The sequence below is a fragment of the Tamandua tetradactyla genome, chromosome 1 (genome assembly GCF_023851605.1).
Source record: "Tamandua tetradactyla isolate mTamTet1 chromosome 1, mTamTet1.pri, whole genome shotgun sequence".
Classification (NCBI taxonomy): Eukaryota; Metazoa; Chordata; class Mammalia; order Pilosa; family Myrmecophagidae; genus Tamandua; species Tamandua tetradactyla.
In genome coordinates, this window is record NC_135327.1 from 85,973,896 (window position 1) to 86,000,891 (window position 26,996).

At 46.3% G+C, this 26,996-nt stretch overlaps 1 protein-coding gene across 2 annotated transcripts in view; it reads right to left on the reverse strand.

Moving 5' to 3' along the window:
• Positions 1-12,056: 12,056 nt before the first annotated feature.
• EEPD1 (endonuclease/exonuclease/phosphatase family domain containing 1) overlaps positions 12,057-26,996 on the reverse strand; it is a 144,034-nt gene continuing 129,094 nt past the window's right edge. For both annotated transcript variants that reach the window (XM_077119891.1, XM_077119881.1), the window contains exons 6-8: positions 26,857-26,995; positions 16,582-16,776; positions 12,057-14,003 (exon numbers count right to left, since the gene is read on the reverse strand). In XM_077119891.1, coding sequence (XP_076976006.1) covers positions 13,804-14,003; positions 16,582-16,776; positions 26,857-26,995 — 534 coding nt within the window. In that variant the 3' untranslated portion in view covers positions 12,057-13,803. The remainder of the gene's footprint in view (positions 14,004-16,581; positions 16,777-26,856; position 26,996) is intronic.

Genomic DNA, 26,996 nt, shown 5'->3' on the forward strand with positions numbered 1-26,996 from the left:
AAGCAAGAGCATAGGCCCTCGGGTGCCCCCGACAACACCTCACCTTTGCCTTTGAAGCTGCTCCCTGCTTCCCCGGGCTGCGCCTGCGCCCCTGGCCTGCAGCGGTCGGGTGGCCTGGCCACCCCTGCTTCTCTGACATCCGCTGTCCACGGCCTCGGTGTTCCAGGGGTAGGACCAAGCTCCCGGGTCCACCTCTGCGACTCAGCCTCCCAAACAGTTTCGGATAGCCTGAAACCGCGGGGAAGGCTCGGGACCCGCCACATTTGCATCAGCTCCGCCCACCTCCGCAGCCCTCCAGATCCCGCAGAGCCCGACGCGTCGCGCTCCGGGTCGCGTTAGAGTCAGTGCACGCCACCTCCCAGCTACCCCATCCCACCCCACCCAAGAAGAACCATTGCATTAAATAATTCAGCAGTGGAAGCAGGCAAGGCACTTAATGATTTCGTCTATCACCACTGATTATCGACCGGAATCCTGCTTCCTGAGAAGGAACCATTAGGCGCTCCCAGAACTAAAGGATCCAAGCGAATGATGCCTTCGGTGATTTGACCCTAAAAGTCAGGCTCCTCTTCCCCTCACCCTCCAGCTAGCCGGGAGCTCTGTTATGCACCGCAATCTCCTCCGGATTAGGATCCTCCCGCCACCGCTTTTAGGCACCGGGCCACGGCACCGCAGCTGTTCCTTCTCACGAGGCTGGGGCACACAAAGGGGGCCGCTCGTGCTTGCTGGGGGCTGGCACTGAACCATTGCCACCCCTGGGCATTGCCCAGACAGTTTCTGCGCAAAACCGTCCCCGTCCCTGAGGCTCCCGTGGACACTTCTGGATTGGACCCTCCCAAATCCCTGACACCCACCCTCCAGGCACACGTCTTCCCTAGAGAAGCTTGACCACTCCCGAAGATAGTAACTACAATGATGGTGATGCTGAATATTATTTATTGATTTTTAAACTTTTTAAATTGTATAATACATACAAAGCAAAGACAGAAAAAGGCAATAGTTTTCAAAGCACTCTTCAACAAGTAGTTACAGGACAGATTCCAGAGTTTGTCATGGACTACCACACGATCCTCTCAGATTTTTCCTTCTAGCTGCTCCAGAATATAGGAGGCTAGAAGGAATATATATATATATATATTTTTATCATCACTTTTTCCTTTTTTGTGAAAAATAATATACATACTAAAGAACAATAAATTTCAAAGCACAGCACAACAATTAGCTGTAGAACAGATTTCAGAGTTTGGATGCATTACAATTCCACAATTTAGGTTTTCATTCCTAGCTACTGTAAGATACTGGAGACTAAAGCAAATATCAATACAATGAATCAGCAATCATACTCGTAGTGGTATTGCCAGGTGATAGGGCAACTCGACATTTAGGTTTCTGAGGAACTGCCAAACTGTCTTCCATAGCAGCTGTATCATTATACATTTCCATTAGCAGTGCATAGGTGTCCCAACTTCTCCACATCCTCTCCAACATTTATAGCTTCCTGTTTGTTTAATAGCAACCATCTTATAGGTGATGTGGTATCGCATTGTAGTCTTGATCTGCATTTCCCTTGTAGCTAATGAAAATAAGCATCCCTTCTTGTGCTTTTGAGCCATCTGTATTTGCTCTTCAGAAAAATGTCTATTCATATCTTTAGCTCATTTTATAATTGGGTTGTTTGTTCTTTTGTTGTTGAGTTGTATGATTTCTTTATATACACAGGATATCAAACCTTTGTCCGATGTGTGATTTCCAAATATTTTCTCCCATTGATTTGGCTGCCTGTTCACCTTTTTGACATGTAGAAGCATTTGATTTTGAGGAGTTCCCATTTGTCTATTTTTTCTTTTGTTGCTTTTGCTTTGGGTGTAAAGTTTAGGAAGCTACCTCCTATTACTAGGTCCTGAAGATGTTTCCCTACATTTTCTTCTAGAAGCTATATGTGTTAGTTTTATATTTAGGTATTTGATCCACTTTGAGTTAATTTCTGTGTAGGGTGTAAGTAAGGGTCCTCTTTCATTCTTTTGGCTATTGGTATCCAGTTCTTCCATGCCCATTTGTTGAAAAGACTACTCTGTCCCAGTTCAGTGGATTTGGGGGCCTTGTCAAAAATCAGTTGACCATAGATTTGGTGGTCTATTTCTTCACTCTCAGTTCAATTCCATTGGTCAATGCTTCTATCTTTGTGCCAGTACCACTGTGCCAGTTTTGACCACTGTGGCTTTATAATAAATTTTAAAGTCAGGAAGTAATAATTCTCCCACTTTGTTCTTCTTTCAGATGCTTTTAGCTATTTGGGGCCTCTATCCCTTCCAGATGAATTTGGTAACTAGCTTTTCCAAGACTTCAAAGTAGGTTGTTGGAATTTTGATTGGTAGTGCATTGAATCTGTAGATCAATTTGGTCTATTTCTTCACTCTCAGTTCAATTCCACTGGTCAATACTTCTATCTTTGTGCCAGTACCATTGTGCCAGTTTTGACCACTGTGGCTTTTCTCCTTGTCATTTATACCCCTTCATCTCTCCCTAACCCTGAGCTTTGTTCATTCATCCAGTTACTGCTCTCACCACTTTCTGGGCACATCCTGTGTGCCAAGGTTCATAAAACCTGACCTCATTTCATTCCCATGACATCCCTGATGTGGATAAAATCATCCCCATTTTACAGACAGGTCAGCCACAACAATTGGTACCATCCTCACACACCTGGAATACAGGGGTGAAACGGACATGCTCCAGCTCTCAGGAGGTTTATGGTCCAGCCACGTACCCCAGACTGCCCCAGCCTGGAAGGGCAGAGCTAGGACCCATGAAGCACCAGCTGGTCACCCTGCCTCTGCACGTGCTCCCCGGCTTCTCCACCCCACAACTTCCCCACTGGCAGTTCTCATCCTTCCTCTGGGACTGGTGGATCTACCTCCCTGCCTAACCTGCCCTATTAATTCCAGGGCAGGGGGAGCATACAAATAAATATTTAAAATCACCCGATCCCTGCCACTTTCATCATCAGACTTGCACACTGCCCCTGAAAGCCTCTTTCTCTAATGGGTTTGCACGCCTGCACAAAACTTGTTACAGCTCCCCACAGCCCACAGAACCCCACCTCTAAGACCCTTCACCTGCTTTGAAGATCCTTCTCCTGATAACACAGGAGAAGTGAACTCTTGCCAAAGTGAACTAAACTCAGCACTTCCCTCCCTCCTTGTGTTTGCTCTCAACAGTTCCCTCTGCCATCTCCCTTTCACCCTCTGGATGCCCAATCCTCCCATTCAAGTCCCAGCTCAAAGGACACCTCCTCCATGAAGACTCCTTGGATTTGCCCCCAGCTGAAAAAATTCAGTTTCTTCTTCCTCCGATTCACCCAACACTTTATATCTCTGGTATAAACGGTTCCCCATGCCCTGTCCAGTGTTTATTCTTAATTGTGAGCCTGGTCCTTAAAAATAAAATTTTTAGAAGAAGGCCTTTAGCTTTGATTAGATTTCAGTTTGAATTCTGACTTTGTTGCTGGCTGGGAAGCCAAGATAGGCTACTTGTCTATCTAAGATTTGGTTTCCTTTTCTGTAAAATGGGAACAATGGCCTTGCCTAGAAGTTGTAAGGGTGAGCTTTTGTGAGTGGCTTTTCCCGGTAAGTGCCTGAGTCCTTCCCGTTCCCTTCCTTTCTCCCCTGGAGAAATGCCCTCGCCCACCCCATTCCCCAGTGTGCCTGTCTTTTGGTGACTATCAGGCCTGCGAATGCAGGTAGCCCACCTTTTAGGATAAGGCATCACACCCTAGGGAAGGTGGCTATGCTGGGCTCTTCTCTGAGAGAGATAAACACCCCTGGGATGCCTCAGCTGGGGAGGGACTAGTTGTCAGGCAGAAACTGGAACTCAGATTATGGCCACTGACCGCAGGAGAGCTGGTTACTCTGGACTTCCTTCCAGTCGTGCAGTCCTGCTTCAGGGCCCGGCCAGGAGGCAGGTGGGCCAGGCAGGGAGACTCCACCCACCCCTGCAAGGTGGAGGTAAGTTCATAGGCCATGTACATCACTTTTATGACTCTGAGGTTGGTGTTTCTTTGCTCTCCTTGAGTCTTGGGTGCAGGCTGGGTTATCAGCTCCAGCCTGGGCTCCACACAACTGTGGGTGCTGGAGGTGGGGAGTGTGCTAGAGGCCAGCACGGAGGCCGCAGAAGGAAGGAGACCAGGGGCAGAGAGCTGGGTGAGCAGGCCTGGCACTCCCCTTTGTGCAGCACCATCCCCAGCACAACCAGCCTTGGAGGCCCAGGATTCGATTTTATCAAGGGAGCCTATGGTTTTCTTACAAGTGATGGAAGGTGCCACTGGTGCCAGCTGAGCCCTGTGCCAGGTTCAGGAGCCTCGTCGCTTAAAGAATTCAGATAAACGAGAGGGATAGTAGGAATAAGTAGTAAAGTTATTTAAAGTTTATTAAAGAGAGAGAGAGTATATGTTAAGGAAGTTAATGCAGATGTGTTCAAGGGAGAAATATGCATGGAGTGGAGTGGGTTAACTTGTTTTATAGGAAAGTTTTACAGGTGGCAGGTTTCTATAGTAACCTGTGAACACTAGGGGTTTATATGGTTTGTATTAACCAGGAACTTACAGAGCTAAACACTGTTTCAGGAAGAGATAACTATTGATGTTTGTGGACCCAAAATTTGTATTTGGGCAGATATTTAACAATCATTTATGAACCCGTACTTTCTGTCATTAACTAAGAGTTCACTTCAGGCCCATGATTTTACAAGCTTTTAAAGTCTGGGGAGGTTTCGATGGTGTTGAGCTATAGGGGAAATTCTTTTTCCATGAAACTTTGCAGCTGAAAGTTTGCAGCTTTGCATTAATTCCTTTGGAGCTAGATAAGAAACTAGGGACTTGCAGTTGTCCATTAACTCTTTTAAGAGCTGGATAAGAAACCAGGGACCTGCAATTGCCCATTAACTCTTTCAGAGCTGGATAGGAAACCAGGGACCTGCAGTTGTTATATCCTATCCTGCTTCACCATGATGAATTGCTTGACCTGGTGAGGCTGTTTTTTAGAGGCAGAAGAGAGAGATTTCCAGTTGCCTGGTCCTGCTCCCAGATGACTACAGACTGCAATGCCTGATTTCTTCAGAGGAGACCCCACACATACCCCTCCTCGCCCAGGCTCACCAAGAGGAGAATACAGAATGCAGGAGGACCCCAGGCTGGCTGGGCCAACCCCCTCCATGCCCAGGCCTCTGCAGCTGGAGGAGCACCTCGTGGGGGCAGCTCAGTGTTTCCAGAGGGCAGGGGCTGCAGGGCCTAGCCTGCTGGGTGCTCCCTGTGTGCCTGATGAATGAAAAGCGATCCGAGGCTTTTAAGTATCCCTTAAAGATCCCTTTCTTCTCTCCTCTCTGGTGCTTTTAATTTACCCTCCAAATACAGATATTTTAATGTCCTCATTCTAGGACTAAAAACTTGATTACTTTAGATCACGCTTTCCTAGAAAAATACCACTGGAAGGAATGGCATAAGGGAAAACAATGACAGGAGCTAATGCTTCTCAGATGGATCCACCCGTCGTGAGAACTATGGCATTCTTAGTCTACAGAGAAATACATTATTTATTCTCTTAAAAAGTATAAATGTCCTATTGTCTTTTGTGTCGGGGGGGGCTTTTCTTATTTATGTATTTGTTCAATTGGGAGTATGGAAGATTTCAACCTATACAGAAGTAAACAAAATAGTATGATTAACACCCACGTTCCCATTACCCAGCCTCAATAATTATCCATATTTTGCTAATTCAAGTATTTTTTTGGATTTCAGACCCTACTCCATCCTTTTGTATTTCTGTGCAGAGAAAAGGATAGGGCCATCCATCTATTTGTTAATCTTAAAGCTTCTCGAAATCTTGGGCTTTTGGTTCTGTGCATTTTATGTAAATGCTGCCTTCTAGGCTGAAGGAAGGGCAGACCTAGGCTGGGGAAGCCAGGCCGAGGCTGGGAAGAGCCGGGGAGGCGGGGGCTATTATGCAGAGCTCCCTGAAGGACACACTGGAGAAGCAAGAGGCCCTTGAGCTCGGCTATGTCCACAATGTCATGTTTGTGGGGCCCCTGGAAAGGTTCCAATACTACGTAGCCTGGGTAGGAACCAAGACTTCCAAAGGCTAAGCTGTACTCAACATTCCCCAAGCGATGGTGCCACTTAAATGCCTTAGCTCAGTTATTACTGCCTCCTGGGACCCTGCAGTCCATTTCCTGCCTGCTCAGACAGCAGAGGGCTCTTCCTTAGCAACTCCCCAACTCGCCACCACCTAACAGCAGGGCGCTGCTCTGAGCCCTCACCTGAGGCTCTGGGGTGGCCAAGGGCCACGCTGACCCGTGCCCAGTACGTAAGGCAAGTCCTCGCACACCTGGCTGGGGCCGCTCTGTTCCCATCCATTTTCCATATGGCTGCTATGTGGCACAACCTGTGACATCTTCACTCAGACTGCACTAAGGAAATAACTGATGCTGTTGGAAATGCCCCTTTACCTGGTACACGGAATCAAATGACTGGGAAAAGTAGGCGGTTCTGATAATTAAAAAGGAGGAGGACCAGCCTTGGGGATGTCCTCTCGGTTACAAACTTCAAGGTCTGTTTTATCTCTCTTTCAAAGATGATTCAGTAAGGAAAGGCAAGGCAGGAAGGGGGCACGGCGATGGCAGCCCTCAGGAAAGGAACTCCAGGATGCTGTTTGCAGCAAGGCAGGTCAGAACTTTGTTTTCTATTCAATTCTGTGTTCATTATTATAAACCACTGTTTTCTTTTCTAATTACAAAAGTGATTCTTATGTGTTACTTATAGAAACTTAAGAAAATGTAGCAAAATTTGAAGACAAAAAAAATGCCCTTATTCTCACCAGCCTCAAGTAAACATGGTTAATATTTGATACATAAGGCACTGATATTTTTTCTTTATGTATGTGTGAGCGACAGAGTAGAAAGAAGATTTACAAACATCGACTTTGGACTCAGACGAGTCTGGGTTCAGCTTTCACCTCCCCAACCGGCTCTGCTCCAATCTCTCATGTCTGAGACTCAGGGCCCTTGTTAATAAAACATTGGATTGTTTTGAGAACTACATGAGAAATATAACGTTTCTATTACTGACATCTAGTAAGCCCTTATTAAATGCCAACTATGTTTTGTAGTGAACAAGTTCTTTATTTGAAAAACAACACAAAACTTATTTTGCCTGCACCATCTACCTAAGAGGCGGTGGTTCCTGCCCCACTCGACAGATGGGGTTGTGAGACGGCCCCTCTCCCAGTCATCGTTTCTTTGGGCACTTACCGTGGTCAGAAGAGAAAAGCAAGCCTGGCGCTAAGGTGCTTTTCCGAAAAGCAGGTCCACCTGTGTCCTCCCCACTGGAGTACATCACACCTCCAGGGACATTCCTCCCCAGAGGCACTGGGAGCAGTCAGCGATGGGGAAAGCCATTGCTTTTTGCCAAGTCCCACTCTATACCCAAGGTGGTGCCAGGCAAGGTGCCTGGAGCTGGAACCCCCGAGTGGGAGAAGTGGGGAGTCAGCAGGGCCAACGGCTCAGGCTGTGGCCAGAGGTTCCCTTCATTTTCAGGGAGCTTGGCTTTGGTGAAAGGGTTGGCATGTCATCCTAAAGGTGAAAAAAAAAACTTTCACTACTGAAGGAGAGTGCTGAACTAACTGCAGATGAAGGTGCTTATTTTACTTTTAAAATACAAGCAGTCATGTGTATGTATTTCAGAGTCTAATGAGGAAGTCTCAGCTCACTCTGCAGTGTTACCCGGTAGTTTGGTTTGGGTCTGAGACTTTGCTCGTATCATCTAAAGAGCCCTGTTTTTTTCCAGACTGAGGCCTGTTTGGCTTTTGGATGACTTTTAAGGCAGGGTGAAGCATCCCCCAGGGTCCACAGATCCAGCGCCAGAACCTCCAGGCCATGTTTCACACTGAAGAACCAGCCCTGGACTCGGAGCCACGCTGCTGAATGTTTAACAACCAGCTCTCCTGGGTGAGGGTGGAGGGAGTCCCCTAGTTTGTGGCCTTTGCCAATTTTCCTCTTGTAGATACGTCCACAAAGGGTGATCTCATGCTACCAGTGATATGACAGCTGCTGGCGAAATGGGTAAAAATGTCACAGTGGGCTCTCACGAGCTGGTTCCAGCACATCGCTCCCCATCGCCCAGCTCATGAGGTGTGTATGCTCCAGCTACAGTGGTCTTCTATTTGGTCAGACATATTACAGCTTTCATTTTAGGAATCAGCACCATTTTTTGACCCAGTTAAAAAAAAAAAACAAACTTTAATGGGTTATTCATCACACACTATTTTTTTTCTTCTCAATTGCCACACAGCTTTTTCAGGTGGCTTTTTAATAATTACTTTTCAAATTGAGGTGAAATCTATATAACACATAACCATTTTAAAAGTATACACTCCAGCGGCATCTGCTGTATTTACAAGGCTGGTGCAACCACCAGCTCTTTCTAGTTTCCAAACTTTTTCATCGCCGCATAAAACATCTCATAAGCCATTAAGTAACCACTGTCCATTCTGTCCTCCTGATTCCCCTGGTGCGGTGGATGTTCCTAAACTCCCTCCCTCCCTGTGGGTGTGAACCCATCGTAAGACACTTGGACGAGGTTACTTCAGGTAAGCTGTGGCCCACCTCCATCAGGCTGGGTCTTAACCCTATCACTGGAGTCCTTGATAAGAGAATTAAATTCAGACAGAAAGAGAAAGTAACAGAGGGAGCGCCCAGAAGCTGAACCTCCACGGAACCGAGAAGAGAAGGGAAAGACCAAAAGTCACCACCACACACCTCGTCATGGGACAGGCTAAGGACGAAGGCTCTCCCCAGAACACCAGTCTTTGGGGAGAAAGTACACCTTGATGATGCCTTGGCTTCTATCTTAGCCTCAAAACCATGAGCTAATAAATTCCCATTGTCGCAGCCATCCGTTCGCCTGGTGTTTGTCTTGACAGGCAAGGACAGGAAAATACCTGATAGCCTCTGATCTGCTTTCTGCCTCTATATGGATTTGCCTATCCTGAATAGAAAAAGAATCCTACAATTGTGGCTTTTGGTGTCAGACTTCTCTCACTACGTATAAGGTCTACAACATTCACCTATGTTGTCGGATGTATCAGTACTTCATTCCTTCTGTGGATGGATAATATTCCATTGTATGAAAATAGCACATTTTGTTTATCCATTCCTCTGTTGGCAGATATTTGGGTTATAATTAATAACGTTTTGGTTTTTATTTAATGATTAATTTTTTAGCTGCAACTACTTCTGTCACCTCCGCTAAACTGTAAGCTTCACAGCAAAAGGATCAGAGTCTGTCCCCAGCACCTTGGGAACGGCCTGGCACAGACTTGCTGGCTGGTTGGATGCCGGAATGGATGAATAGACTGGGGCTTGGGCTTTAGGTTTCCCTCTTGTCTCTCTCTCTGCCTCTTACTTCCTTTCTTTACTTGATTCTACCTCAAACGACTCATCCCTCCATGCAAACCACCCAAAAATCACAGCTCGTGGCCAGATTGAGCTGGGTCTGTATTTTTAGAATTTCAAACTGAAAACATCTGAGCACCCCTTTACTGAGGGGGAAGAAGGACAAACGAAGCCCGAAAAGACCTCTCAAGAGGCCTTGCATCTGTGCACATGCGTGGGGGGTTTGTGCGGGGGTGGGGTGGGCGTGGGGGCTCTGGGGAAGCTGGAAGAGGCAGCCACTGAGCACCAGGCACTCTGGAAATCAAAAAGGGTTCAGGTGGCCCCGCCTTCATTAGCAGCAGCCTGTGTTCTTGCGGCTGGTGGGGGAAACCGTCAGAAGGGTTCTGAGCCCGCCCATGAAGCGACTTCACAACAAAAAAAATAAGCAATTCAAAAATTTGCCTTTTTTCTATTTGGGGTGATGGAAAAATGTTAGTAAAGGATGGTGATGACAGCGGCACGTTGTAAATGTAATTCATACCACTGAATTGTATATTTAGAAATGATTAAAACAGCAAATTCTGTGTTATAATGTTACCACATTAAAATTTACATACAAAAGAAAAAAAATTTCTAAGTGCTTGTGCTTATTGAGCTGTTAGGATGTTCCAGGGCTTGGAAGCGAAGGGCTCTCCAGGATGTAAAACCAGCCCTGCAGTCGAGCATCGTGAAGGGCTTTCCAGACGTTTGTTCTTCCCAACCATGTGAGAGAGCACGGTAAGGAAACAGACGGAGGCGCAGACAGAGTCCACTGTGCAGGGCCAGCAGTCAGGGAGTAGCAGAGCTGGAAACAGAGTCCAGGTCTAGCTGGCCCCAAATCTAGGGCCTGTGCCCACCGAGCCACTAGCCCATCCTGGGGTCCCCCGGGTGAGAGGTGCCCCCCGCCCCGTGGGTGTGGGTGCCAGTTCATCTGTGTCTCCCAGGTGGGCGGCGTTTCCCGCCCTGCGCACAGGGTAGCCTTGGTGCCAGGGTGCTGGCTTCCAATCTCAGCTCTGCCCCTTCCTAATTGCACAGTCCTGGTCTGGTTACCCTCTCTGTGCCTCAGTTTCCTTATCTGTAAAAGGACCAGAAGAATGAACATAAACCTACTTTATTGGATCCGAGAATTTAGCAGTTAGAAGTGTGCAGTACTTAAGCAGTTAGCAGTGTGGCCAAGTATTTGAAAATGGGTGCTGGGTTTAAGTGAGCTGGTGCTGAAGTCACTCACTCCTTTCCTCTGAACACTCAAACGTTGTGGTTGTCTCAGGTGCTGTGCCTACCTCCCATCCCCCAGGCGGTGGAGACCCACGTCACGCTGTGCAGGGGCACAGCCACAGATGCTGGAGAGGAAAACCCAGGACTCGGGTTCTCCCTGGATGGTATCTGCAAGGTAAGAGGACTGCAGTCATCAGAACAGAGATGTGCAAAGAACACATCTTTGGAAGGCTGCAGCTGTCTACTAAGGGCTAACCCCGTCTGCCTTGCCTTGGCATCCCTGGAACAGTGGTGAGGGACTCATAGCTTGCGCTCCGTTATTTAAGGCTCAGAAGGGCTGCTGGCTGCCCTTCAAACCAGCCCTGATCAATCTGTGAACAGCAAGAGGCAGGGCTGGTGCCAGCTGAGTAGACAGAGCGGCTGTGGGCCCTGTTTTGACCATTTCCTGCACAGACAGAAAATGACAGCCGTTTCTCATAGGCTCTCTTGAGGGACAATGGGCCAGAGAGAAAGAGTCCATTAGGCAGTGGCAGGAAGGGAGGGGCCCCAGGTCTCCCAGGGCACCCTGTGATAAGGATCCGAAGGCGCCAACTTGGTGTGTGGGGGTGGGGTGGGGAGGGGGGCTCTAGAACTCCTCTAGAGCTTAATTCCTCCACGCCTTTACCACCCCCGCCAACCTCAATTCCAGAAACCCAGCTTAGCTCAGCGGACGCCCCCCTGGCTTCTCCAACAAATGGCTTCACCATTATGCCCCTTCTCTGGCAGTCCTGAGAGGCAGCAGAAAGGAGGGCAGAAGAGAGCTGGAGGGAGGAGAGGAATTTAACAAAAGCGTCACATCTGTGACAGAGCTGGCGACAGGGTGGGAGGGAACTTTGGAGACAGATAGGCTCCTCAAACAAAGAGGAGCCCATACCAAACAAATAGAGCCAGAAGACACAAACAAAGAGGGCTCGGGCTAGAGTGCAAGCAGCTCTGCCTGTAGCCAGACTTCCTGAGCGACAGCTGGATGACATGCTGCCTGGGAGCTGGGGTGCAGCTGGGCTTTGCAGCCTCCCCGACTCCCCACTGCTTGCCCCGTACATATGTCATTTCATTGGCTAACAGGATTGAGGCATGTGGCTGGTGGATATGGGTGGCTGTATCTAGAGTTAAAATCTCCACCCGTACCCACCAGCCAGATGCCCAAATCCTTTGAACCAGATCTTTTTTGGCTCAGCTGGGAAGCAGACTTTTCTACCCCACTCCCAATACTTCTAATTCTAACATGGTTTGCGTCCAGGCTCAGCCTTCAGATGGAAGCCTGAGAGCATGGGGGTGGAGCTGCTCCCCCTCCCACCAGGGATCCCCCCCTCCCATCCCCCCACCCACCCCGAGTGGGCACATCTGATGCTCCCTGGAGCCAGGTGGCTCAAATGGCTCACCTTTGGTGGGAAACCGGGCACTGCTACCTTCCATACCCCACTCTGGCCCCAAGCCCCAAGAGGCTCAGGAGAGCTCCTGGCTCCTGTTTGGGACATGGGTCCTCATAGAGTGTTTCATGCGGAAAGAGGAATAAACCCTCAGCTTCCACATAAATGGGAATAACCTAGGTATTCTAACCACCTGACTTATACCTTCACCATTAACTTTTTTTTTTTTTTTTTTGGGGCACGGGCAGGCACCGGGAATCGAACCTGAGTCTCTGGCACGGCAGGGGAGAACTCTGCCACTGCACCACCATCGCCTGCCCACCATCAACTTTTGTACTTTTACAACATTATTGTTAGCAAGCATAAAATTGATATGGAAGCACGGGCTTTGGACTCAGAAAACCTTGAGTTTGAATCCATCTGTTTACTTACTACTGTGGGACCTTTAAGGGGTTAAGTTTGTTGAGCCTCAGTTTCTGCAGCTGTGAAATAGGTATTGCAATCCTGGCTGGCCTCATGGGTTGCTATAAGAGGTCAGTGTGATAATGCACCGAAATGAGAACTTAGTTTGTGCAGGATGCCCAGCAGCAGCTAAGGCAGGCTTGCTCCCTCTCTCTCACCCCCTGGCCACAAAAAAGGAGGCTCCTTTGACACTCAAGGGTCAGCTTAGCAACCCGGTTTTGGCTTTGCTTCTGGGCTAAGCTTCCTCATGTATCTAGGATCAACACGTATTCCTCAGAATCAAAGCGAGGCTCTGAGCAATGAATCTAACTGAACATCAGGGTCAGTGAGGAAGGGGGAATCATCCTGAGTTCTCGACTCCTGCAAAGGGAATCTAAGCCAGGTGGCTCAGAAGCAGGAATGGTGCTCTAAGGCAAAAGAGAGCCCACGAGGCAAAGGAGTCAGAGATGAAGGGCCAGCTGAGAGGGAGGAAACGTTACCAGCTCTCGTCTCACTTCCATTTACCATTTTATAAGGATCTCAGGTCAGCAGTGGGGACACGAGAAGCACCTCTGCAAGGTCTTGAGGCAGGGGTGTATGTGGAACAGCTGCCGGGAGGGGCCCGCCCAGGACCCCGCCAGCCTTGAGGCAGCTCCATGCCAGAGGCAGGGGAAGAGGATGGCAAAGTGCACGCGGCAGGGAATCACCCCAGGCTCTCCCTGCCCGCAGGCAGATTCATCTCTGTTTATTATTATTTTTTTTCAAAACAACACTAAAAATCACCACTCAAAATATTTGAGAAGAGTGCTCATCACAGATAAAAGCTTTAGATAATTTGCTGCCAGAAAGTCCCATCCCACTGGTCAGAAATGAGCTTCCCTGTCACTACTCAGACGTCTGGTGGGCAGCCAAGAGGTCTCCCACCCTCTGCTCTTCTCAGCCTCCGTTTCTGCTCTCCTTACACGACACCCACTGAAGAGGAAGATGCCCCAGTCCACTGCCGAGGTTAGCAGCATCCATCCAGTAAAGGGCATTTCATTTCTTCAAGGGGCTTCTGCCCTGAGCATCCAGGTACAGCAAGTGTCCAACACACTGCCCTTCTCCCCGAGGAGGGGTCTGAAGATGACCATGCGGAAGGCTGGCAGGCCGAGGCCCCCCTGATGATGCTCTCAGAATGAAGAGGAAAAGGCAGTCGGGTCCATGGCTGCGTCTCCTCCACGCAGAAGGGCCTTGACTGGGCTCTCCTGGGTCAGAGGTTGGAGAAATCGCTTTAGTGCCATCATCGCTCATGCTTACTGTTGGCTTCGCTCTGCTCCAGGGTGACCCCACTGCCATTCCGAGGGCCCTCCTTTCTGTTCCAGTCCCTTTCGATGTAGATCTCAGCTAGCACGGGGCAGTGTTCAGAAGCCACTCCACCCCAGGACCAGTTATCTGGAATCCAAGGGTTGGTGAGACCTTCTCTTACAACAGCCCAGTGACCTGCAAGGAGAGAGAACAAAGGCCCAGAAATGAGAACAGAGGGCTGGCTGGGATTACGGGCTGGGAGGTGGAGGGGTTTTGCTGCAAGGCTGGATTCCCTGACGATACATCTCAGTTATCTGGTTTCCTGTGCAAAGGGCATGTCTTGCCAATTGGACTTTCTGGGTAAATAAGGGTTTGCACATTTGGGCACCAAAACTACTCAGGGGCCAGACTTCCTGCCCATTCGAATGCAATGCCACCATATAGTTTACTGCCTCATCCTTTATGACCCCCTTCTAATCTGATCAGCAAGAATATGTATTTGACACAAGGACAGATGCCTCATAAGGATATCCAAAGTTAAAGTCCTACTTTGCAAAGCAAAAGACACAATGGGGTGAGGGTGGGGGTATAATTTCTTTCTATAAAAAAAGGTAAAAAGGAGAAATTTACAGTTTTATGAGAAGGAACAGGTATTTAAAAAATAAAGATTTACAAATACATAAAACAGGAGCAGGAGGTGTACTTGAAAAACAATTAAATAACAGTTACAAAAATTACCGAATGGTTTGAAAGCAATGGTTGTGGTCATCAGCGATAGGCAATATCACATTAGTGTAAGACCCACGGGAGACAGAGCAGGGAGGGAGGTCCCAATACAGCCTGGGCTTTGGTCAGCCAGCCCAACCCTGGGATGGCAGCGGATGAAATGATTTCTGACCTCCTTCCAGCTCTGTCATCTCCAGCTCTCTTTCCAAGAGCAGGTGCCTTCCATGACACTCATGCCCGGGAACCCAGCAGCTCAGAGCTGGGTTTTGCCCCTGCCAGGAGCGTGTTTCTTCAGACTGCATCGTGCCCAGTTGGATGATCAAGTCATTTTCCCTGAGACCATGTCCATCAGTCTTTGGATCCTCCAAGGAGAGAGAATCCAAAAAGAAATCGATGCCCAGAGAAAGGCAGAAGAAACTGGTGGAAAAGCCCAGACTGGAAATTCTAGTCTTGAGGCTCTCAACCCCGGCTGCACATTAGACACTCTCACAGCGAGGCTCAGACATTGGTCCTTTCCCCCACTCTAAACTCTTGCTCAGCGTAAGATATGTCTGCTGGCTCTCTGTGAAGCTTCCAGCCAGCATTGAGAAGTGTTGTCTTTGACTTCCATCAAGAGTCCCTATAGAATTTTCAATATTTCTGATGAATTCTTCATGATCCAAGTCTGCTCAACAGGTGACTAGCTTGGGGGCAGAGATCTCTGCTTTTCAGGGCAGAGATGACACAGCACATCCTGGTTGCAACGGAGTCCTTCCTAAAGCACTCTCCCATCCACTGTGAGGCTCGGTGACGTGCCGCCCTCCCCCAACAGGGAACTGACAGCAAGCCAGTGGTCCTCATCCCACAGCACTGCGCCTGAATGCTACAGGGCCTGATCAACACTTAAGTGTCCTTAGAATTAGGGTAACTAACCAGTTTATCTCTGAATTAGGACCCTGCTAGCCTAAAACCAGGTGACCACGCTTCACAGTTTGCCTGGGACATACCTGGTATACACCTGTTGTAGATCAAGGAATGTCTTATTATTTTTAACACCCCCTTTTACTCTTAAAAGTATCTGTCATGGTCAGGTTCATGTGTCAACTTGGCCAAGTGTTGGTACTTGTTTGGTTGGGCAAATGCTGGCCTGTCTGTCGTGATGAGGACATTTCATAGAATTAAATCATGATCACGCCAGCTGCATCCACAGCTGATTCCATTTGTAATCAGCCAAGGGTAGTGTTTTCTGCAGTGAAATGAGTGATGCTCAATCTAATCACTGGAAGCCTTTTAAGGAGGATTCAGAAGAGACAGGCTCTCTTCCTACTTCACCCGGCGAGCCTCTCCTGTGTTGTTTGTCCAGACCCTCCATTGGAATTGTCAGCTTCACAGCCTGCCCTGTGGATTGTGGACACTGCGTTCCCACAGTTATGTGAGATACTTTTATACATTTTATATTTGCGAGTGTTTCCTACTGATTCTGTTTCTCTAGAGAACCCTAACTAATACAGTATCTTTCCGTCAACAACCAGATAAACAAAATATGGAACACCCAAACAATGGAATAATCCCAGCTATAAAAAGCAATGAAGTCTGATCACAAGCGACAACACAGATGAACCCTGAAAGCATAACATTGAGAAAAATAAGCCAGACACAAAAGGACAAATATTGTATGACTCCAATTATAGGAGATATTCAGAATGAACAAATTCATAGAGACACAAAGTAGAAGATTAGAGGTGCTTAGGGGCTGAGGGGAAAGGAGAATGGGGAGTCATCTCTTTGGGGTGACGGAAAAGTATTGGTAAAGGACAGTTGCTATGGGAGCCCATTAACACCACTGAACTGTACGTGTAAAAATGATTAAAGTGGCAAATTACATATTACATGTATGTTACCACATAATTTTTTTAAGTGTCATTGCTCGAATGATGATTAGACAATACCTGAATGATAACCCTATAAATTCCCGACTGCCCCCCAAACCAGCCCACCTGGAGCTGTGAGTGCAGACGGCCTTTTCTCAACTCCTGTTCTGAGCAGGAGCGAGTGATTTCCCCCTCACCTGTGAAGACCTTCTTCAAGCTTTTACTGATCCAGATGTTGTCCAGAGACTTTGAGCCTTGAGGATTCTTGGTGCTAATGTTGGTGAAGGTGCTTGCAGGGATCAGGTGGTGGAATTTTTCTTTCCTCAAGATGTCACAGTCACTGCTATCTGGCCCTTGACCGAAATCCCCTAAAATAATCACATCTTTCTCTCCTGTTAGTGGAAGAAAGAGAAAGAGAAATTTAAGCGCTGGTGGGGAAGAAAAGCCTGACAATGACCACAGCCCATTTAAGGGCATCTCCATTAGCTAATGGACTTCCTAGGGTCAGGAATGTGGGCATGGTTCTCACTCTCGCAGTTTTTCCAAACTCCTGGTAGAAATAAACAACCTATCTTAAGCATTTAAGAGTAGGTTAAAAAAAAAAAAAGACTAAGTTAGTAGTGCATTTGGAAATGTAGGGCTAGGGTGGGGTGCAATGCAGAGATCAATTCAGGCCCCTGGGCTCTCTTGGAAAAAGGCCTAAGAGTCTTGCCAGATTTTTTTTTTTTTTCAAACAGTCAACAATGTTGAGTTTATTTTGACAATGGAAACAAACTCCGCCAGTGACATCCACAGAGGGCACTTTATGGGAGAGGGGTAGCATTTTCTAGTTTCCTGAACTAGTTCTAGTGCCCATGAACACTGCATTGTGAAAAATTTATTATTATTTTTTAAATGCTTTATATTGTGAAATACGACATATACAAAAAGTAAAAACTAAAAATAGATGCAATAATTTTCAGAGTATATTTTAACAAGTAGCTACAGAACAGATGTCAAAATTGGGTATGGGTTACTGTCTAGTTGCTCCAAAATACAGGAGGCTGAAAGGATCATCAATATAGTGAGTCATACTCTTCTGTTAAATCCTACCTTCTCTATTATATCTCTTCCTTCTCCATTGATCCTATCCCAATCTATTGGGTCTTGGGGCTCAGCCCATTCTAACCTTGTCATGTTGAAAAGGGATATCGACAATATAGGATAGGAGGATGGAATTAGTCAATGTTCTTGGAGAGGCTGGTCCCTCTGGGTTTCAAGATTTATCTATGCTAAGAACTCTCTGAAGTTTCAAGAAAGTAAACTTAGTGCATGAACTTTTGTCCAGTCTCAGTTAGAGCCCAAGGTGTTCTTTAGGGTTAACAGGAGTGAAATTGGTTTGGGTTTGGCAAACAGTGGCAATGAGCAATATCTAGCTGAAGCTTGCATGAGAGCAGCCTACCAAATAGCCTCTCAGCTTGAACTCTCTTAGCCACTGACACCTTATTTTGCTAAATTTCGTTCCCCCTTTGGTCAGAAGGCATTAGTGATCCCATGATACCAGGGCCAGGTTCACCCCTGGGAATCATGTCTTACATTTTCAGAAACATGCAATGGGGAGGGCAATACTTTTACTTGCAGAGCTGTTGCCCAGATTTTTAATGAAGGTTCAATGAAAAGTACTGAGCAACTTCTTAGGGCCTACATGTGCAGGGGACTCAGAGATGAATAAAGTACAAGCTCTGCTCTCAAGGAGCTCACGACCTAATGGGAAAGACACACTAGAAAACAGACAAGAGTAGCACACAGGAGAAAATTAAAAAAGATGTACAGAGACTAATGTAGCACAGGGGAAGGTGGTCAGGAAACGTTCCCTGGAGGAGGAAAGCTTGATTTATGTCTTAGAGGATGCACAGGAGTTAAAAGCAGTCTGGTTGTCTGAAGTGGAGGAGGGGAAGCAGTAAGTAGTGGGAGATTTCTGGAGTATCAGATGATAAGAAACCAGCTGCCAAGGATAAGGCTGAAGATGCAAGCAGCAGCTTCCCCTTGATTTCGAATGTGTGCTCTATCTCCCTGAGGGTCAAGTTTAGATCAATGGACCTGGGAATGGTTGGGTCTTCCTGGCATTCAATGAGCAGCCCATAGCACTGATTATAATGTACATAATTTACCATTCTTTTGCCCTTGGTCTTTTTTTTAAGCTGTTTCCCAATATTCACTATTGTAAATAATGTTGAAGCGAATATCTCATTCAAAAATCTGTGTCCCTGTTTTCTTTATGTCTTCAGTGTAGAGTCCCTGTTAAAAAGTATGGCCACTGTTAAGGACCTTGACACATGTTGTCAACCTGCTTTCCAAAGGATGCTCCAATTTCAACATTCTCTAGCAACTAGGGCCATACCCCATACTGTACCAATGCTATTACCCTTAAAAAAGAAATTTGAATGTGGAAATGGTGCCTTCTTTCTGTTTGGTTTCTTTGATTACACTTTTATATGCTCATCAACTATTTGTATTTTTCTGTTCTTACAAAGTATTAGCATTTTATTTATTAATTTATATGAGTTCTTTAAATATTAAAAATATTAACCCTTCATCATATGGAGGAAATATTTTTTGTAGTTTGTCATCTGCCTTTTCATTTGGTCTATGACCAAATTAAGGCACACAGGAGTTAACATTTTCCTGGAGTGCCTCCTCAATCAAAGATTCACTTTCTTCATGGTTTTGTTTCTTGAACTTCATTTACTCTTTAAATCTACCTGCAATTTATTTTAACACAACAATGTAAGGAATAAATTTAATGTTAAACCACTTGTGTCACCATCGTTTCTTGAAAAGATCCTTTCTTTCTCAACTGAATTGTTATGTCATTCTTCAATTTTATGGAAACTAGGTCTGTTTCTGAGCTTTATTCTCCTTCATTCTTTTTATTTTTATGGTGGAAAAAACTTACATTTTGAATTAGCCAGCTGGACTCATCTTAGATGATCTCAATTCCTTTGGCAGCACCTAAAGCATCTATTTTGGTTTGCTAAGCTGCCGGAACACAATATACCAGAAAGGGAATGGCTTTTAAAAAGGAAATTTATTACATGTTTACAATTCTAAGGCCATAAATGCACACAAACTAAGGCATCCAGAGAAAGATATCCTGACTCAAGGAAGGCCATGCGTTCAGAACACTTCTGTCAGCCGGGAGGCACATGCTGGTCCTTTGGCTGCTGGTTTTAAACAGCTTCCTCAGGGGTATTTTCTTTGTATATCTCCAAATGTCTGGTTCTCACATTGGCCCTAGGGTTTCTCCAAAATGTTCCCTCTTTTAAAGTTCTCCAGTAAACTAATCAAGACCCAACCTGAATGGAGGAACTCACACCTCCATGAAAACAATCCAAAATTTCCACCCTAAACAATAGGTCTGGTCCCACAAACCTGGATTAGAATTAAAACATGGCTTTTCTGGGGTAAATAATAGTTTCAAACCGGCATAGCATCACAGTAGGAGCCTGTGGAATATAAGCCTTCTTCTCTATCAGGCCTCATCCCGGTGTTGACCTTGGCTACTGTCAAGGTCACAGAGCTTCTTCACAGCCTGTCCAATGGTCCCTGTTGGCCTTGAGGTCCACAGCAGCTACAAGTCTACCGTTGTCTTTGATTTTCTTCACAGCTGACTCAGTGGTCAGGGGACACTTGATGATGGAGTAGTGGACAAGCTCGTTTCTCCTGCGGTGCTCACCTGAGGATATACGGGCTGTCTTGGAGATGCAGTGTCTGAGGCCACCAGAAGGAGGTGACGTGCAGATCTTTTTGCTATGGACGCCTGTCAGTACTGCCTTCTTGGCTTTCACAGCCTTTGCTTTGGCTTTCATTCTGGAAGGGGCAGGGACCTCCTTCTTCACTTTTGGTGCCATCTTCATGTAAAGGTCACTTCCATTCTTTTCTATGTCTATTCCTGAACCAGTCTCAGTGTGTTAGTTCGCAAGTTGCAAGCACGCGATAGACCAGAACTGGAGTGGCTTTTACGTTTGGGGTTTTTTTTTTTTTTTAATTGGAGTGGCTTTTAAAGAGGGAAATTCAGTAAGTTACAAGTTTACAGTCTAAGTCTATAAAAATGTCTCCAATAAGGCATGCTTTGAGAGATACCTTAATTCAAGGAAGGCCAATGGAGCTGGAACCCCTCTGTCACCTGGGCAATCACAGGGCTGGCATCTGCTGGTCCCTTGCTCCAGGGCTCTGTTGCTTTCAGCCTCTGTTCCTGTGGGGGTTCCTCACTTTGCTTCTCCAGGGCTGACTTTCACCTCTTGGCTTCCCTTGGCTCTCTCCAGGTTCTGGCTTGCTCAACATCCCACAGCAACATCTGCTGGGCTCCAAGCATCTCCACACATCCGTGTCTCTGATCTCCAAGTGTCAGCATCTGTGTCGGCTCTGGGCTCTGTCAGCCCTGAGGCTTCAGTCATTGCTGTCAGCTCTCTCCAAAATGTTTCCTTTTAAAGGATTCCGGTAAACTAATCAAGACCCATCTGAATGGGTGGAGTCACATCTCCATCTAATCAAACGTCACACCCACAATCGGGTGTGTCACATCTTTGTGGAGATAAGCTAATCGAAAGTTTCCAGTTTACGATACTGAATCAAGATTAAAAGAAACAGCTGCCTCCACAAGATTGGATCAGGATTAAAACATGGCTTTTCTGGGGTACACTATATTTTCAAAGCTGCACAACCAGAATATGCTTTAATATTATTCTCTTCAACATGTTTACATAGTCTCATGGCATTAACATTTTGATTATGAACTTTTGCAATTAAGCTAATATTAACTCTCTCGAAGAGCCCTATTCTTGGCTGCCAGAGCAGGCTGCTGCCTGTTCCTTGTACCTCCTCCTCGATACTCTACACATATACGAGCAAACCCAATACTTAATTTCACACAAATGATAGCAGCTTCAAATATCAGTCTCTACCTTACCTATTTCAATTATTCAAGTATCCTAGAGATGGATCTGCTTCAAATCAGGAGTTTTCAAATTTTTCTTTTTCTTTTTTTCAAATGGGATTTTTTTTTCTTTTTCAGCGGACATTATTCCTTTTTCAAACAGGGGACTCCTTGATCAAATGAAATTCTGTAGGAAAGCCCACAAAATAAAGTGGGAAAACGTGGAGGTGTTGTGACTGAAGCAGGGGAACCTCTCTAAAGAGCCCAGAGGGCAGTAGGGGCTTCAAAAAATATTAATGGTCGGGGGGTTCCACCCCCAGACACTGGGGTCCCTCCAAAGTTCTGAGATTTCGCATTTCCACTCTTTCTGGGGGTAGCCAGGCTTGTGAACCACCTGAGGCCACTAATGAGCTCACTTTGAAACCCATTGTGGCAAACCTACACCGTACATTGGTAATTCGAAATGCTAAATCTCCCCCAAGAACATGCTGTACTCCTCCATTTATTCACATCCTTTAAAAAAAATGCTCTTCAATAAAATGTCATAGTTTTCTTCATTTTACTATCATAGTTTTAGGTATTTTATATTTTTAATTTTTTATGATGAATGGGATCTTTGTTTTCTCCTACTGTATTTTCCTACTGGTTACTGCTGATATGTACAAAAGGTACTAATTTTTTGTATTTTCATTTTGTAAACAACCACCACTGAAAATTCTCTTATTGGGACTAATAGTTTCTTAACTAACTTTTTAAAGTGTAACAAACAAAAAATTATATCATCTAAAGCAGCAATAATTTTCTCCTTTCTCATCAATATTTATATCTCATTTCATTTTATGGATTAAAGTCGGAGGAGGAGTGGTCACAGGGAGTTATTAAAAACAAAACAAACCCCCAAGGGCAGCATATTTGAAAGCAGCGGTTCTTGGTCCTTGTTCTAAATGAAAGTAGCTTGATGGTTCTGGGTGTAGAATCTGGCTTTGCCACATAGCAGCTCTGTGACCTTGGGCACATATTTTCCAGTTCATAAAAGAAGAGAACAATCACTTTCCCCCAGGTTGTAGTGAGGGTCGGATGAGCTAATGGAAGTGCTGGTACAGGGCACCTCGCCTTTAATTCAGGGTCCCCCTTCTCTTCAAGTTTCTTGAGTCAGATCAACAAGAGTTTGTTAGAGACATCCAGCAGAAGTTAATTATTTGCATATAAATAATGAGGTCTCCAAGGCGATGTCAGGGCAAATATGGAAAGGTTTTTCTCTTTACAGAATCCTAAACATTTCCCTCACAATTTTATTTGCATTAGTAAGTGGGAAAATAATGAAGAAAGAATTTTTCCAAGCCAAGTGAGCAGAAATTCTGAGAGAAGGACCCCCAGCCCAGTGACTGTCACCATAAGGGGCGGTATTTATGCCCAACTCCACCCCACACCCCTACCCCCTCACCCCTCCACCCTGCAAGTTCCGTTCCTAAAGGAGGGCCAAAGTTATGCTCACACGTGGCAAATCTCTTTCCTTAGAGGGAACTTGCAGTATTAGGTGCTGGAAGGAAAAGAGAAGGTGAAATGAGAGAAGCCACCACCAGAGGGCACTCATGCCTTCCGGATGCCGGCCGTACAAGAAGGCGCGAGTAACCAAAAGGAGTGGGAAGGAGACTCCCTACACCAGTTGTGCTGTCGCCCTTTTTTTAAAAAAGCAATTTAATTCAGATACATTCATATACTATATAATCATCCGAAGTATACAACAAATGGTTCACAGTATCATCATACGTTGTGCATTCATCACTACTATCAATTTAGAACACTTTCATTACTCCAAAGAAAAAAAAAATTTTTAAAGTAAAAAAGAACACCCTAAGCCCCTTAACCCCCCCACTATTTTTTTATTTATTTTTGTCTTTATTATCTTACTCATCTGTTCATACCCCAGATAAAAGGAGCATCAGATGCAAGGTTTTCACAATCACACAGTCACATTATAAAAGTGATATAATTACGCAGTCTTCTTCAAGAAACAAGGCCACTGGAACACAGCCCTGCAGTTTCAGGTACTTCCCCCCACCCACTCCAGTACACCACAAACTAATAAGGAATATCTATATAATGCATAAGAATAACCTCCAGGATAACCTCTCGACTCTGAAATCTTCCAGCCACTAACACTTTATTTTGTCTCATTTCTCTCCTCCCCCTTTTGGTCAAGGTCTTCTCAATCCCTTGATGCCAGGTCCCAGCTCATCCCGAGAGTTCTGTCCCATGTTGACAGGAAGACTTACACCCCTAGGAGTCATGTCCCATGTAGGGGGGAGGGTAATGAGTTTACTTACAGAGTGTATGCCCTATTTGTGCATCTCACTTCACATCATAAGCACCCTGGCACCCACGTCCCAACTCCCAACAGGAAAGTCGAAAAGAACACGACTAAGGATGACCACTCCTACCTGGACACCACGATCGGCCCTTTGCTGAGCCCTTATCATTGTGTGCCAGGGGTGGTGCTGAGAAGTCCGTCAGCTGCACCTCATCCAACTGTCACAACCCTGTGGGGCAGGTGCTCCTACCCCCTTCTCTGCAGGTGAGAGGCTGAGGCTGCTCCCAGTCGCCCAGCCAGCCCTCAAACCCAGGGCTCCTAACCAGGCAGACCGACAAAGGGTGAGAGCGGAAGCCCCACAAGACCTAGGCAGGCATCTGCTACGTTACACAGTGCCTGCCCTGTGGTAGACCTCGACACGCAAACACAAGCTGAAGGAACAAACACACGAGCATGAGGATAACACCTGAGAATTACACTGCAATTTGTTTCTGGAAGAAAAAAAGAGAATGATGCTATGTTTATTGAATACGAAGGAAAAATGAAGTTCATAAAAAAGACGGAGGCAAAGGTCCCCCTAAGAGGAGGGGGATTTGCATTGGGGTACAAACTGAAAAGGTCTGGGCTAAAGGAGACGATTCTGAAACTAGGATGGATGCTAGTGACAGGTACCAGTTAACCTGGCTCTGAGTAGTTTTAGGAATGAAAACAGCAGTTTGCTTTTTGCAAATCTGGATGCAACTAGATTTCCTATGACACATCTGCTTCTGGGTGAGTCTGTGTTGGTGATGACAGCGAGGCGGGTCTTATCTCTGAGAATCAGAAGCCTGCTGGGCAGGGGTCCCCATTCTCCTCCAGAGGCCATCGGTCTGGGGTAGAGGCAAGTTCCTATAATTATAAACGCCAGTGGTAACAGCAGGAACCGGTCCCCAAGAAGGGCTCATCCTACCCACAGGTCGAGCATCACACGCGCCTGTTTCGCTCTTGTGGCTTTCCCAGAACAAGACCCACTCCTCAAGCCGTGGTGGGGTCGGACAGAAGGAACTTCCACCAGGGGCTGGCACACTACCCACTGGCATGCACATTCCAGGCACAGGCAGGAAGCTGCTATCAAATTGGCTTTGTTTGCTCTTGTGATAGAAGTCCATGGAACGAAGACAAAGCCTTTGTGTTAGCTGACCCTCCTCTGCTAATCCCTTTGCCCTTGTTTTACCTCGGGCGGGCTGGAGCACTGCCGGGATGGCCGGCTGCAGTGTCACCAGTCAACCATGAAGCGCATGTGAATTACAAGCAGGGGGGCGTGGACAACACGAGCTGCAGTTCATACGTGGACATGTCAAGGTCGCGCCAGGCTGCGGATCGATAGTCCCTTGGAAACCTGAGACAATAACCTGCCCAGGTTTAATGGCAAACACCTGACCACTCCCTGCATGTCAGAAAAAAACAGTGACGGCCTGAGGCTATCAGAGACCTTACGACTGGCATCTCTCCTTTCTGCTTCCGCGGAAAACAAAGCTGGAGAATGAGAACAACAGAAATGTCCATAGATTCTAAAACGTCACAAAGTCATCCTCTCAAATGGGTTAGAAACTAAATGTGGATGAACAGTTCCCCATACAGCTACTGTTTGGCTAGAATAGCAAACACCTTTTCTGATTTTATTTTTAGCCTGAGGATTCATAATTTAAATAGACTGTTGGGTAGAGCACATCCTAATTCATTTATAGGCTTGCACTTTGTCTGAAATATATTTGAAGCTGACTCTTCATGAGCCACCCACAGTGAGGGGCCAGTTTAGTAAGGAAAAGCCTTAGGAAGGCCAAACAATATTGGTCAAGACTCAAGAATATAGAATTCCAGGCCTCCAGTGCAAATATTCCCCAAAAGAAGGTTGGTGCTTTGAAAGCCAAAACCAAACTGAAAAAGTCGATGACCTTACGGCCTTGTCAAGTTTTCCTTTGGTTTCCTAGTAAACCAAGCACAGAAAACCTCCTCTGTTAGTTAGCAGCAGAATCTAGAAAGTGAAGAGCCCGCTTTTCTTCTGAAATTCTGCATTTTTCAATGCTCTCTTAATTCTTCTGGTGTTTTAATAGTTTAGGTTCACTGAGCCCCTATCACATGTTACCCTGTTTACCCCCTGAAAATCCCCGAGAAGTAAGCCTTGTCAGTTTTTATTTACAGATGGGGCCTCGACATGGTCTGGGGACCTGAGTTCCTACAGTGGGTAAAGAGGCTGAGATTAAAGTCCAGCTTTTCTGCAGGCTCAGAATTCCTTCGGTGCTCCCAGCAGGCAGAAAACCTCAATGTGCTACTACTCAGGAATTTAACAATGCCCTTGTCACCTCCCCTCCCTCTTTTATCAGAAGAGCACGGAAATTTGCAGGGAGTACCACTGAAGGGGTCCCCCAAGGCAGCAGATTCAGGATGAGTTGTCCTAGGGGGAGGGTTTCTGACATTTTTTTGTTTCCTTAATTCTTTTCGTCAAAGAGAGGTGGAAGAGCCAGAAACCTGATAACTTGGAACCGATATGCTTGGTCAAGAAAGACAAAGTTGTGGGAAGGCAGGGGTGGCAGGCTCCATCAGATGCAGGGTACTCTGATTTGAAACTATTATGTACCCCAGAAAAGTCCTGTTCTTCCAATCCTGATCCAATATTGTAGGGTGGGATCTTTTGATTAGGTTGTTTCATGGAGATGTGATACTTCCGCTTGTGGGTGTGACCTTTGGATTAGATGGAGGTGTGACCCCGCCTATTTAAGGTGAGTCGTGATTAGTTTACTGGAGTCCTTAAAAGAGCCGACACAGAGCTCAGATGCAGACATTAGGAAATGCTTGAAGTGGTGACACACAGACGCTTGGCAAGCTGTTAGAAACCAGAGCTCAGCAGACACTGCCACGTGCCTGCCCAGCTGACAGAGGAAACCCAGATGCCATCCAGCCTCTTTCTTGGGTCAAGGTAGCTTTCTCTGGATGCCTGAGTTTGAACATTTTTTATGGTCTTAGAACTATAAACTTGTAACTTAATAAATCCCCTTTATAAAAGCCAACCCGTTTCTGGCATATTGCATGCCGGCAGCATCAGCAAACTAAAGCACAGGGGTTTGCTCTTCCCCTGTACCCATGGTGTGTGTGACTGCGGACAGGACGTCCAGGCTGAGTGATGGTAACCGGGCTGAGGAGGCAGCTCTCTGCCTGCCCTGCGAAGTGGGAGCTGTGGCTGAGCCACAGAGGAAGACCATCTCCTACCTTTCAGGGTCTCCTGCAGGGTCTGCGCAAAGCTCGCTAGCCGGTGGCCATCACTGTGATTCTTGCTTGGATTCTCACCCCCTGGATGGGTCAGGGTTGCCAGGTGAAGGTTAACAAGGGTCAAGTCGTTGCTTCCCACC